Below are 13860 nucleotides of genomic sequence, written 5' to 3' on the forward strand. Positions count from 1 at the left end.
TTGTGAAGCTTATTTGTGAACACATCTTGTTTTATATCGCTTTTTACTTTATATACAGCTTTGTGTATCTCTGTGGTTGTTTTATGTGTCAGTGTGCAATTTAGTGTTGTTGCAGCTGTTCTGCAACTTTTTGAGGTTATTTTATGTGTCTTTTTGGTCTTTTTGCACCTCATTTCAAGGGTTTGATGTCTCTTTCTGTGCTTTTAGTTTACTCTTTCTGTGGGGCTTGGGGGCTTTTGTTTTTATTAGATATTGCAGTGTGTGTGTGTGTGTGTGTGTGTGTGTGTGCGCGGGGGTTACACACAGCAAAAGAGCTTCAGGTCATAGTCAACACCAGGTCAGTGTATTTAGCTCTGTGGTATATGCTCACCTGTTCAAGCTGAGAGGTAAACCAGTGCCTTTGATTTCCTGTTATATCAGAACTATGTGCATGTGTGGGTGTAAAGAATCTTTTTATTATTCAATCATGACAAAACCTAAACTTTAAGCACAGAATAAGAAACTGGCCCCAAAAGGGAATTATTCTGGAGTATAGGTTCTCCATCATCCAGTTCATGGAAGTCTAAAGAAGCCTTTCGGATGAGAGGTGAAACATCTTCTAGAAACTTAAAGAAGCCCGGTCACCTTTTTTCAAGCTCCAGGGACAATTATTCTGGACTTACCCCATGTGGGGGGGTCTGTCACATTTTATCACTTTAAAAACACTGCTAAAATGTGACCTTTTCTCTCTCGGTGTGACTCAGTGAAACAGACCGCTGTCATGCTCGGTTAAATGTTCCACATCAGTTACAGCTGGTTCAGTACTGCTGAGTTCACATGAAGACCAGAAAGAGAGCGAAAACATTACACTGGTTTTAAAGTTGCTGCCTCGCAGTTTCTCAGTGTTGATTTTAAAATCTTTTTAAAGCATTTCATGGTCTTGCTCTGGTATACGTGTCATTCAGACAAAAGGAAGAAGTTCTTGACTCAGCTTTTCCCTGGCAGCAGGCAGATCCAGAAATAGATGACCGTCACTGATGATCTAAACCTCCGGGCTGAATGATGCAGAGTGATATTTTAGTCCAGTTGTGTGTTTGTAGTGCAAATACGTAATGTGGATGAAAGATTTTGATGATGGAAGCTTAAAATAATAATTATAAAAAAAAACGCAAATCACATTTCTTACAATCAACAATGCACCATGTTTAATCATTTTAATATTTCCTTTGACAAAAGATTTACATGGGGGGCAAATGGATCCATCTTCTATAGTATTAAACAATATACAGTACATGTCATGTTATAATTAGCATGTGTAAAACAGAATAAAAAAAAAAAATACTGAAACGGTCCCTCCTTTTGTATCAGATAAATCTGGTTTGCTGCTCAGCTTGATCTCTCATTATTGGCCACATAGCTACAGAGATACTGATACCTAATTTACACCTGGCATCAACATGCTGGGATCAGAGATCCAAATAAAGGGAAAGACATGTTAAAAGCTCTGCTCTCTTCCTGCTAGCTCAGGCAAGTGTGACAGAAGCAACATGAAGTGACAGCATCGCTTCAGCGTTCACACATTCAGAGTGATTTAGACATGAGTGACAACCGTGACGCTAAACTATATTTGCATGGCATGACACAATCACAGCATGTGCACAGTTCAAGTGATCTGTACCAGGTGTAAAAGGATCTTTATCAGGATACTCTGACAATTATGCTCTCAAATCTCTTCAGAAACAGTTTGTGTGGCTGAAAATGGTACTGCTAGTATTTCCACATTTCCAACTGCAGGGATCAGTTAGCAGAGCACCGTGATGACATAATGTTTCTGTGCTCAGCTCTGATGATAAGAAGACTATGTTTGAGAATATATCCGAATTCCAAAATTTAAATTAAAATGTTTTTTTTTTTTTTTTTTTAACAATCCACAAATGTGGTGAGCTGGATTTTGGGATTTGGAGGCACTTTACAGAAGGCTGCAGTCAAACAGTTAAAAAAAAAAAAAAAAAAAAAAAAAAATCCCTGCTATCTCTTTTCCTAATGACTCTTTCTTGACCTCGATGGAAAGATTCACAAGGTCACAGAAAGATATGGAGGAGGATTCATGAGGACTGCAGTGCTCAAAGGATCTGATGATGCTGATAGTAGACTGCTTAATGTGACAGCAGATGTTGCAGTGGTGGGTCTGCCACACTGAAACACATCACCTGCTCTGCGTGTTCTTGCTATGGTGTTTTATGCTGACTGTGTAAAGAGGACAACTTGGTGACACACATGTTCAGCGTGTCCTCTGCTAAATGAGGTAATAAAGGAAGCATCGGAGCTCATTTTTGTAATATTTAGTGAATGCATACAGCTCTTATTATGGCTACCACACAAAAACTTGTGGGTCACTACCTTGGAAAGACTGTCTACTCGACCGCAGCCCAAGTAAAGTAGTGGATCCACCTGGCGGGTGCTGGATCCTAAGCAGCTGTACGTGCACACCACAGGCCACCTCTGCAAGTTGGTATTATTACAAAAAGCTCAAATGGATTTCTAGATCATCAAACTGGTAACAACAGTGACGTTATAGCACCATTCAAAACCAAAGCACCACAAGAGGGGGGAAAAAAAGAAAAAGGGAACAACATTTAAAGACAGACTGTAGCTTCCTCTCTTTATGATGACATTTAGTGTTACACAAAGCTGCTTTCAGCTGCAACCGGCGGGGACTTCTGCGAAGAGTCAGGCCACAGCAGGCTTCAGAGCACGTCGCACGTCACATGCATGTTCTCAGACCTCATGACTAATGTTTGAGCCTCATTAGGCGGTATGTTCTCAAATTAGTCTCTGCACGACATACAAGCAGCTGAAACATTGCATTTGGAAAAATGTGTCATTAAAACTGATTAGTTGTGTATGTTTCCTACACTGTAGCGGGGAAACCAAGGCAAGCTTTTGTTTGGCATATTCCCAGAGGGTGAACAGCAGCTAGACAGAGTTTAGATAATTCCCTCAGGAGTTGATAGAGATCAAAAATTGAGTAACATTGGACTTGTCAGGTGGTCAGAAACATGCTGCTCAATAAGAGCTGAAAAATGTGATCTAAAGTTTAAATCAGCTCAAATTTAGAGAACTATGTAGCCAGTATCTTCTCACAGCAGTCTGAACGGAGGCTTCAGGCAGCTGTGGCTACATCAGATCTGTGTAAGTCCAGCCTGTCGAGAACCCCTGCTTTAACAAAGCTCTCTGAAAGGCTGCGTGGTCAGACGTCATCCCTCATCCTCACTGGGCATGCTCCTGCAGGCAGCGCTGACTCACCGTGACACACACAAGATGAGTGAAGATTTGCAGATAAGGCGACTGAATTTTTGTTTTGGACTTTTTAACAAGCGCGCTGAAACAACCTGCAGCCGTAACACCAAATGACATCCTGTAATCCTGAAACATCCGGAAAACGAGCAAGCACGGGTGCTGCTCGCTGCAATCAGACGCGAAGCGACGTTTTATAGCCGAGGTGATAACGTTTACGCAAACTAACCGACATGGCAAGACCGTGGCAGGTTCACTGCAGTGAGACAATTATAGCTTCCACACAGACATCAAGTCTAATCACATGAAGACGAACATAAAATACAAAAGTCCTCAAACTGCTGACTCTTTGTGCAAATCAGACTCTGCTCATGCTTCAGCTGAATGACAGCGAGGACTCGATGAATATGTCGATACTGAACAAAGCAATAACATAAAACAACGTGGTCAAGTAACAACTATCAGATAACATAGACACAGGCCTTTCTTTTCATAATATACCTGTAAGATATTTCTTTTTGTGGGATTTTTCTGGAAAATCACTTTCTTTACAAAGTGGATTTTGAAAAAGAAAATTTATAAAATATCGCCGCTTAACATACAGGTTTAAGAGATAAGGCTAAACTTTTTCGGGCACTCAAACAAACAAGTGGGACTCAAGAGTACTGCAACCAGTCCTGTGGCCTAAGAGAAATATAGTAGCACCAACATATTAGAACAAAAGGAAAGTTTAGGGAGGCAGAGAGAGAGAGGAAAGTCGCTCTCTCAATCTCTCTGCCTCTCCAGGTGTCAACAGCCTTCCCTCCAGTGGAATGTATAAACTCAGCTCGAGCTGCCCTAGCCCAGCTCGGCCCGGAGAGAGGCGTCTGATCTGGATTCTGGCTGGAGAATAACAGTTCCTCTGACCAGATATGGGACCAGGCGTCTTTATGATGGCGTCCCAGTTAGATCCCACACTCCTGTGATGGAGGCAGAGTGAGGGCTGCTGCTATGAGGCTCAGTGGGAGGGTTTCAGGCTTACTGTATTGAGTGTACAGGACCCAAAGATGGATGCTGGATGCTCGTTGTGTCAGTGTCCCTGGCAGGTCTTGCAGCACATTTGTCTGAAATATGGCCGGCTGCAGAACTTGAACCTGAGCACCAGGGGGCAGTAGGCCACAGTGTTCACATCTTTACACTCTGAAGGAGAGACAGACAAGAGCTTTATTAATGCATTAATATTTGAAGTCAGGACTTCTTTGTACATTTTCACTGGTTATCCTGACAACTCTACCTTAAAAGTGGCTTAAAGTATTTGTGATAATATATAACTTGGCACTCATTCCAAAAAAGTTGTGCTGCTTTGTAAAATGTCATTAAAAACAGAATGCAATAATTTGGAAATCTCATAAACCCATATTTTATTCACAATAGAACAAGTAATCCAAAGCTGAAGCCAGTTTTAGCTTACAGGTCTCTCCGCTCTTGATTCACGCCTCAATTCTTTATATTTGGCTTCCAAGGAGCCAGACCTTCCTCCATTTTTTTTAAAGTGGTTCTGAGGAATAGTTCTCCAGGCTTTCTGAAGGTCTTCCAAATGTTTTTCTTTGCACATTGGCATAGTTAAAAGGTTGCTAAAAACTTGACACTGCAGGGCAGTCACAGAACGCACTAAACCTCTCACCTTCAGGGTTGTCTGTACTGACGGGCAGAGTGAGGTCACAGTTACTCTTACACTGCTGCATGGCTGCAGGCCGCTGATGATCCAGACACTCGTTGGATGGCTGGCCCGTGTGGGTCAGACACTGTACCGAGCGCATTTCCTGTCCCAGACCGCACTTTGCAGAACACTACAGCACAAGGACACATTTACAGAAACAATAAATCCTGCACCGACAACTGCAGTTATCTCATTAAGAGTAAAGCCGTTTTAGAAAACGTGCATTAACTGTGTTCACACCAGATCATTATCACTGTTATATCTGTGAGAAACAGATGGCTAAGCTATGCGTATATATGACTTAATCTAGAAATAAAATGCAGCATAGAAAAAGGGAAGCAGCTCTTTGCAAACTTCTGAAAATAAAATTAACTGTTGTGAGAAATGTGCCCAGCAATATGGTGATACTTCTGATTTTCTCTGGTGAAGGGGCCTTGATTTATGTCTAACTTTCCCAGAAAGTCAGGGAGGTTATTATTACTGATGCCAGGTGCCTGACAGCAAAGAAGCAAATATCATACTTTCTAAAATAAAATAAAAAAATACTAATAATCAAAGGGTTTGGTGTTTTACCTCTCCCCAGGGACCCATCACCCACTGTGGGGGAGGGCAACGTTGCAGGTTACAGCGGACCCTGGAAGTGGGTCGGCCCTGTTTGGGGCACTTGGACTCTGGCAGCGTGTCGCCACTCTCGCCGCTCTTACACAAAACCACACGGTGCCTGTAGCCAGGACCACAGCTGGGGGTACACTGCAGAGAGAATCGCAGATGAAGAGCGAGGAAAGAGAAAACATTAGGCAGGAAGGTCGGGAGAGGGAAGCCAGGCGAGGGGTGCAGCAGGAGGTCACTGCAGTCACCAGCTTGCAAAAAAACAGTTCTCTCAGCAGAGGGCAGCAGCTGCATAAGGACAAAGTCAAGAAACTACCTAGTTCCTGTAAAACAGCTGAGCACAATTCCTGCCATTGCTATGTTACATAAGACGTCAGAGAAAAGTTGAACACTGACTGATTTCTAACACCGTTTCATTTTGTTTCAATTCATCCAGAACTGTGAGGACAAAGTTTAGTTCCAGGAACAAAGTAGCAAACAAGAAGGACTTTCAAACTGTTGTGGTTAAGCAACAATTAACAAGATGTGACACAGAAGAGACTTACAGCTCTCTGACATGCTTAAACTTCCACAGACTATTTAAACTAGTCATCGAATTTAACTGATGATTCCCACGTGACAGCTGCATTCGTGACTGAGACTGCATGTTCAGAGTGATATATTTGTCTGCTCCGTGCCCCTGTTGTGTATTTCACGCTTAAGGTACTCTTATTTTTTTGCTGGCAGATGTTTGGGTTTCTTGGGTTCAACTGGAAAAGAAACTACTGCTTCATCTGAGAGGAATTTTTTAAACTCAAGCATTGTTTCAAAATCAGACATGAGTTGACTAAAAAAAAAAACACCCCAGGAGTGCATTCATGACGGGAAAACCCAGACGGCTGCCTACCTCTGACCAGTCCAGGGCCAGCCATTCAGGGGGGCAGCTGTGGTTGTTGCAGGGCTCGGTAAATGAGGGGCGGGGGGGTGCACAGGCTGAGTCATCCAGGATCTTCTCCTCTGTCGCAGAGATCCTCCTTTTGCATAACACCTCCCGAGTTTGCAGGCCGCCATTACAGCTGCGGCTGCACTCTGACCACTCTCCTGTCCACCAGCTAGAAGCATGGAAGAGCCTTTTGTTTGCTTTTTGATGTCCTCATTTGTACTACATATCACGCATATGAGGACATAATAATAATAATAATAATAATAATAATAATAATAGGGAGATAACAGCATAAAAATGCAAACCACAGGTAGAACAGGTGCAAACATACCAAGCCAATAAATACACATAAAACATGCACAAACCCCCCCCCCAAATATTCAATAACAAAATGAAAAGCAGGGACCTAACTGAAGCCTACTGCAATACTAACAGTTTCAGACAGACAGAAAGTACAGATTGATGGCAGACGTTTGAATAAAAGGCTAAATATTTGTAAAAATGTTTAAAAAAAAAGTCAAATAATGCTAAATCCATTACATCTTCTCTGTAAGAGACCACTCACGTTGGGGAGCATGGCTCAGTATTGCAGGATCTTCTCTTCTCTTTGGGTTTGTTCTTCTTGTCACAGAAGTGGTTGTAGACAACCGAATGATCCGTCTGCTTCTTACACACCACCTGCTGGATCTGCACACCTGCAAGTAAAAGTGTCTCTTATTAAGACGTTTAAGGCACCAACCAGAATCAAATAATCCAATCAAGCACTAAGAAAACTACAGGCAAGATTCAGATTCAGATTCAGAAAACTTTATTCATCCCCAAGGGGCAATTGACGGCACGCAGAGCATCAAGGGCAACAGTAACACAAGAGACAAGTAAATACAAAAATTTATATATTAAAAAAAAAAAAAAATCTGAATGACACCAACTGGATGGTTGGAATGAAAAATAAATAGTACAAGGAGTATAGGGTGGCTGAGTACTTATAAATATAAGTGAAATATAAGTATTTTATATAATTCACAATATAGAATAACTGAGTATTACAGAAATAAAGTGACCGATTTTAGTGACTATTTATATGCAGATAAGTGACATAGTATACATATATACAAGAAGTAAGTGGATGCCTATTCGAGGTTTTGTACCTAAGTGTCATGGCCGGGGAGGAAACGGACGAGGAAGGACTCACATGAAGGACTCCAGAAGCAAACATAACTAAAAAGGGGATTTATTTCAACGGGGGAAACACAAATACAAAAACCTTGGAAGGGAGGCACAGGGAGACGAAGGGCAGGCACAGGGAACACAGGAACATGCGGGCACAAAACATCAACGACGCAACAGAGAACAACACAAAACTGAGGGCTTAAGTACACACTGGGTAATCAGGGCAAGAGGAAACAGCAGGGAACAACAGGTGAGGCAAATGAAACTAATCACACGGGGGAAGCAAAGCAGAACACAAAGCACAGGAAAACCAGACTGTCAAAATAAACAGGAAGTGACAAACCAAGGAACATACTGACTAAACACGGGGAACAGGCACAGACTCAGGACAGAGACGCAGACATATCACAACACTAGGAAATAAACTAACACAAAACGCTGGGCCAACGGCCCAGGACATGACAGTACCCCCCCCCTCAAAGGCCGGCTCCCGACGGCCAAAACCAGAAAACAAAACCAGACAAGGGCGGGAGGCGGGGGACCAGGAGGGAGGGCCCGAAACAAAAACAAAGACAGGGAGCAAAACAGAAATCACAGGGCGTGAACAAAACAAATCAAACCCGTACAGGAAGAAAACAAAAACACAGGACCAGAACAAAAGGCGACGGCACAAGGCCGGAGACAGTCCAAAACAGGGGGTCGAAACAAGGAACAGTCCAGGAGCTATGACAAAACAAAAAACAGCAGGGGAAAAAACAGTCCACAGTTCAGGGGAGTCAGTGGGAAATCCAAAAACAAAAAACACACAGTTCAGGAGGCCGCAGAGGCCAAGGGGCCACAAAGCAAAATCCCAACGAGGGAGGCCGACCGCGCTCCCAGCGGCGGCGGCGACGAGGACGAGAAGGAATCACTGGAGGCCGACCGCGCTCCCAGCGGCGGCGGCGACGAGGACGAGAAGGAATCACTGGAGGCCGACCGCGCTCCCAGCGGCGGCGGCGACGACGAGGGGGAGTCACTGGAGGCCGACCGCGCTCCCAGCGGCGGCGGCGACGACGAGGGGGAGTCACTGGAGGCCGACCGCGCTCCCAGCGGCGGCGGCGACGACGAGGGGGAGTCACTGGAGGCCGACCGCGCTCCCAGCGGCGGCGGCGACGACGAGGGGGAGTCACTGGAGGCCGACCGCGCTCCCAGCGGCGGCGGCGACGACGAGGGGGAGTCACTGGAGGCCGACCGCGCTCCCAGCGGCGGCGGCGACGACGAGGGGGAGTCACTGGAGGCCGACCGCGCTCCCAGCGGCGGCGGCGACGCCGAGGGGGAGTCACTGGAGGCCGACCGCGCTCCCAGCGGCGGCGGCGACGACGAGGGGGAGTCACTGGAGGCCGACCGCGCTCCCAGCGGCGGCGGCGACGACGAGGAGGAGTCACTGGAGGCCGACCGCGCTCCCAGCGGCGGCGGCGACGACGAGGAGGAGTCACTGGAGGCCGACCGCGCTCCCAGCGGCGGCGGCGACGGGGAGCAGACACTGGAGGCCGACCGCGGGGCATGCGGCGGCGGAGAAGGGCGACCCCGGGCTCTGGTGGGGAACCCTCGGGTGACGTGGAGCGCTCGGACTGAGCGGGACCCCCTGGCTCGGAGTGCTCGGACTGAGCGGGACCCCCTGGCTCGGACTGAGCGGAGACCCCCATCGGCTCGGACTGAGCGGGACCCTCTGGCGCGGAGCGCTCGGACTGAGCGGAGACCCCCATCGGCTCGGACTGAGCGGGACCCTCTGGCGCGGAGCGCTCGGACTGAGCGGGACCCCCTGGCGCGGAGCGCTCGGACTGAGCGGAGACCCCCATCGGCTCGGACTGAGCGGGACCCCCTGGCGCGGAGCGCTCGGACTGAGCGGAGACCCCCATCGGCTCGGAATGAGCGGAGACCCCCATCGGCTTGGAGTGAGCTGAGCCCATGGGCTGAACGGGGCCTACATAGAGAGGCACCGGATGCGTAGGCTGGGACCGCGGAACAGGGCACACTGCTGCTTTATTGAGCAGCAGGGGCTGCTCGAGGAATAGCCGAGGTGCAGGGGACTGCGTGGAAGCAGGCCGGGAGACGACTGGCTGCGTGGAAGCAGGCCGGGAGACGACTGGCTGCGTGGAAGCAGGCCGGGAGACGACTGGCTGCGTGGAAGCAGGCCGGGAGACGACTGGCTGCGTGGAAGCAGGCCGGGAGACGACTGGCTGCGTGGAAGCAGGCCGGGAGACGACTGGCTGCGTGGAAGCAGGCCGGGAGACGACTGGCTGCGTGGAAGCAGGCCGGGAGACGACTGGCTGCGTGGAAGCAGGCCGGGAGACGACTGGCTGCGTGGAAGCAGGCCGGGAGACGACTGGCTGCGTGGAAGCAGGCCGGGAGACGACTGGCTGCGTGGAAGCAGGCCGGGAGCCAGAGAGAGCGGGCTGTGAGCTAGGGAGATCTGGCTGCGTGGAAACAGACTGCGAGCGAGAGAGAGCAGACTGCGTGGAAGCAGACCGAGAGCTAGGGAGATCTGGCTGCGTGGAAACAGACCGAGAGCTAGGGAGATCTGGCTGCGTGGAAACAGACCGAGAGCTAGGGAGATCTGGCTGCGTGGAAACAGACCGAGAGCTAGGGAGATCTGGCTGCGTGGAAACAGACCGAGAGCTAGGGAGATCTGGCTGCGTGGAAACAGACCGAGAGCTAGGGAGATCTGGCTGCGTGGAGACAGACCGAGAGCTCGCTGACACTGGGGCCTGAGAGGGAGCTGACACTACTGGAGCTACAGAAGGAGCAGGAGCTGAGGGAACTGGGACCAAAACCGAAGGAACTAAGACAGGGGCTGAGGGAACTGACTGAGAGGGCACTGAAACAGCTGACACTGGGGACCGAGGAAGAGTTACTGGAGCTGACTGAAGGCGAGGGAGAGCGACTGGAGCTAGAGCTGACTGAGACCCTGCTGCTGCAGCTAACACAGAAAACCGATGCGAAGGCTTGGACCTGGTTGCCCCCACCCGCGGAACAGGAACGGGTGCAGAGGTCAGCCCGTCCGTGGCTGCCCCCACCCGCGGAACAGGAACGGGTGCAGAGGTCAGCCCGTCCGTGGCTGCCCCCACCCGCGGAACAGGTACGGGTGCAGAGGTCAGCCCGTCCGTGGCTGCCCCCACCCGCGGAACAGGTACGGGTGCAGAGGTCAGCCCGTCCGTGGCTGCCCCCACCCGCGGAACAGGTACGGGTGCAGGGGGAGCTGGAGCTAACTGAGGGGTCTGAGACTGCGACTGAGGAGGAGCTGGAGCTACAGCTGACTGGGAACACTGCGACTGAGGAGGAGCTGGAGCTACAGCTGACTGGGAACACTGCGACTGAGGAGGAGCTGGAGCTACAGCTGACTGGGAACACTGCGACTGAGGAGGAGCTGGAGCTACAGCTGACTGGGAACACTGCGACTGAGGAGGAGCTGGAGCTACAGCTGACTGGGAACACTGCGACTGAGGAGGAGCTGGAGCTACAGCTGACTGGGAACACTGCGACTGAGGAGGAGCTGGAGCTACAGCTGACTGGGAACACTGCGACTGAGGAGGAACTGACACTGGAGGAACTGACACTGGAGGAACTGACACTGGAGGAACTGACACTGGAGGAACTGACACTGGAGGAACTGACACTGGAGGAACTGACACTGGAGGAACTGACACTGGAGGAACTGACAGAGTGCTAGGGTGAACAGACATTAGGGAAACCGACTGAAGGCTAGAGGGGCCTGAGTACGTCAAAACTGGCCGCGTGGAAGCAGGCCGGGAGACAGAAAGAGCAGACTGCGAGCTAGAGAGAGCAGGAGCTAAGGGCGTTAGAGCTAACTGCGAGCTAGGGGAGACTGACTGCGAGGAGACTGACTGCGAGGAGACTGACTGCGAGGAGACTGACTGCGAGGAGACTGACTGCGAGGAGACTGACTGCGAGGAGACTGACTGCGAGGAGACTGACTGCGAGGAGACTGACTGCGAGCTAGGGAGAGGAGCTGACTGCGTGGAAGCAGCCTGAGGCACAGCTGACTGGGGAGACTGAGACACAGCTGACACCGGGCACTGAGAATGCGCTGACACTGGGGACTGAGAATGAGCTGACACTGGGGACTGAGAATGAGCTGACACTGGGGACTGCTGTAGGTGAAGGATGGAGGTTAAGAAATCCTGCACTAACCCATGCAGAGAGCCAAATAACCAAGGGTAATCATCGACTAGCCCTTGCAGCTGGGCCGTGAGCTGTTGCTGTTCCTGCTCACATGGGTCAGCCAGAAGGTCCATAACCAGTGAATCCACCCAACAGATAATGGTCTGCTTTGCCACCTCAGGGAGGGGAAAGGCAGGGGGGGGGACGGGAATAATTGTCCGCAGGCATAGTAGCGTTGAAGCCAGTGTTACTCACGGAAACGGAGGATTGGGTGTGAAGTGGTGAAGCGGTCCGCGGCGTTATACCGCTCGGGTCTCGGGGTGCCTTCCGCCGTTGCTGCCGGGAACTCCCTCTCCTCCGCGGCTGCCGAGGAAGGGAGGGATCAGCGAAAGGGGAGGCAGGTGAGTGACGATGACGGGGACTGTTCAAAGACGCCGGGCCCCCCAGCGCTAGACGAGTGCCGTCGAAAAAATTGGAGCCGGAGGGGGTTTTGTAATGGTTGCGTCGTTCTGTCATGGCCGGGGAGGAAACGGACGAGGAAGGACTCACATGAAGGACTCCAGAAGCAAACATAACTAAAAAGGGGATTTATTTCAACGGGGGAAACACAAATACAAAAACCTTGGAAGGGAGGCACAGGGAGACGAAGGGCAGGCACAGGGAACACAGGAACATGCGGGCACAAAACATCAACGACGCAACAGAGAACAACACAAAACTGAGGGCTTAAGTACACACTGGGTAATCAGGGCAAGAGGAAACAGCAGGGAACAACAGGTGAGGCAAATGAAACTAATCACACGGGGGAAGCAAAGCAGAACACAAAGCACAGGAAAACCAGACTGTCAAAATAAACAGGAAGTGACAAACCAAGGAACATACTGACTAAACACGGGGAACAGGCACAGACTCAGGACAGAGACGCAGACATATCACAACACTAGGAAATAAACTAACACAAAACGCTGGGCCAACGGCCCAGGACATGACACTAAGAGTACAAGTTACATAAGGTAGTTGGTACAGTCCCTGTATATGTGTGTGTATATATATGTATGAGTGTGTGTATGTATGCCATGTGTGTGTAAGAATGTACGAGTGTGCATGAGTGCGTGTGCTGTAAAGTCCATAATTAGTCCATTTAATGGTTTGAGAAAGTGTTTGAATGTAATGGCTGTGTGTTAAGGAGCTGGACGGCTCTGGGTACAAAGGTGGACCTTCTCCTCTGTGTTTTGCACACCGGACAACGGAGCCGTTGACCTGAGGGCAGCCACTCAAACGCTGAGTAGAGAGCGTGGGAGGGGTCCTGGATGATCCGGTGTGCTAACCTGCGTGTTAGGTGTTCGTAAACTGCAGACAGATCTCTAAGTGGCAGTCCGATGATCTTCCCACAGATAGTGATGTTCCTCTGTAGGCGGTTCCTGTTCTGGAGGCTGGTTGAATGAAACCAGCAGGTGATGGAGAAGGTGGTGATACTCTCGATGAATGAGTAATAGAATGTCTGCATGATGTTTTTACTCACACCAAAGGAGTTGAGCTTCCTGAGGAGGTACTGTCTCTGATGACATTTCTTGAGAATCTCCTCTGTATTGACTGAGAAGTTCAGGTGACTATCAAAGATGGTGCCCAGGTATTTGTACTCCTCCACTCGTTCTACCGGCATGCCATGTATTAATGTGGTGACCGATGAAGCCAGCTCCGCTTTTTTTTTTGGAAAAAGTTATCACCATCTCTTTGGTTTTACTCACATTCAGCTCCAGGCATGAGTTATCACACCAATTGACAAACTCTTGGAGGGCTGGACCGTAAGACTGTGACGCACCCGATTGCATAGATATTAGAACCGTGTCATCGGCATACTTGACCAGAAGGGAGACCAGAAGACGGGTAAATTTTGTCTTTTAAACACACAAAAAACACCTAAACCCAGTGTTTTCAAAATCAGACCGCTCTTCATTATTTTCTCTGCCTGCAGTGTTACCAGTACTGTATGTATCAGACGGTGTCATGAAACATGAAGCCT

The 13860-nt window shown here is 49.3% G+C and overlaps 1 protein-coding gene across 1 annotated transcript in view; it reads right to left on the minus strand.

The window, feature by feature from the left end:
* Nucleotides 1-1913: 1913 nt before the first annotated feature.
* Nucleotides 1914-13860, minus strand: part of adamts10 (ADAM metallopeptidase with thrombospondin type 1 motif, 10) — a 54801-nt gene continuing 42854 nt past the window's right edge. The window contains exons 22-26 of the mRNA XM_030728375.1: nucleotides 7072-7201; nucleotides 6471-6675; nucleotides 5549-5725; nucleotides 4940-5105; nucleotides 1914-4455 (exon numbers count right to left, since the gene is read on the minus strand). Coding sequence (XP_030584235.1) covers nucleotides 4346-4455; nucleotides 4940-5105; nucleotides 5549-5725; nucleotides 6471-6675; nucleotides 7072-7201 — 788 coding nt within the window. The 3' untranslated portion in view covers nucleotides 1914-4345. The remainder of the gene's footprint in view (nucleotides 4456-4939; nucleotides 5106-5548; nucleotides 5726-6470; nucleotides 6676-7071; nucleotides 7202-13860) is intronic.

The sequence above is a fragment of the Archocentrus centrarchus genome, chromosome 4, assembly GCF_007364275.1.
Source record: "Archocentrus centrarchus isolate MPI-CPG fArcCen1 chromosome 4, fArcCen1, whole genome shotgun sequence".
Lineage (NCBI taxonomy): Eukaryota > Metazoa > Chordata > Actinopteri > Cichliformes > Cichlidae > Archocentrus > Archocentrus centrarchus.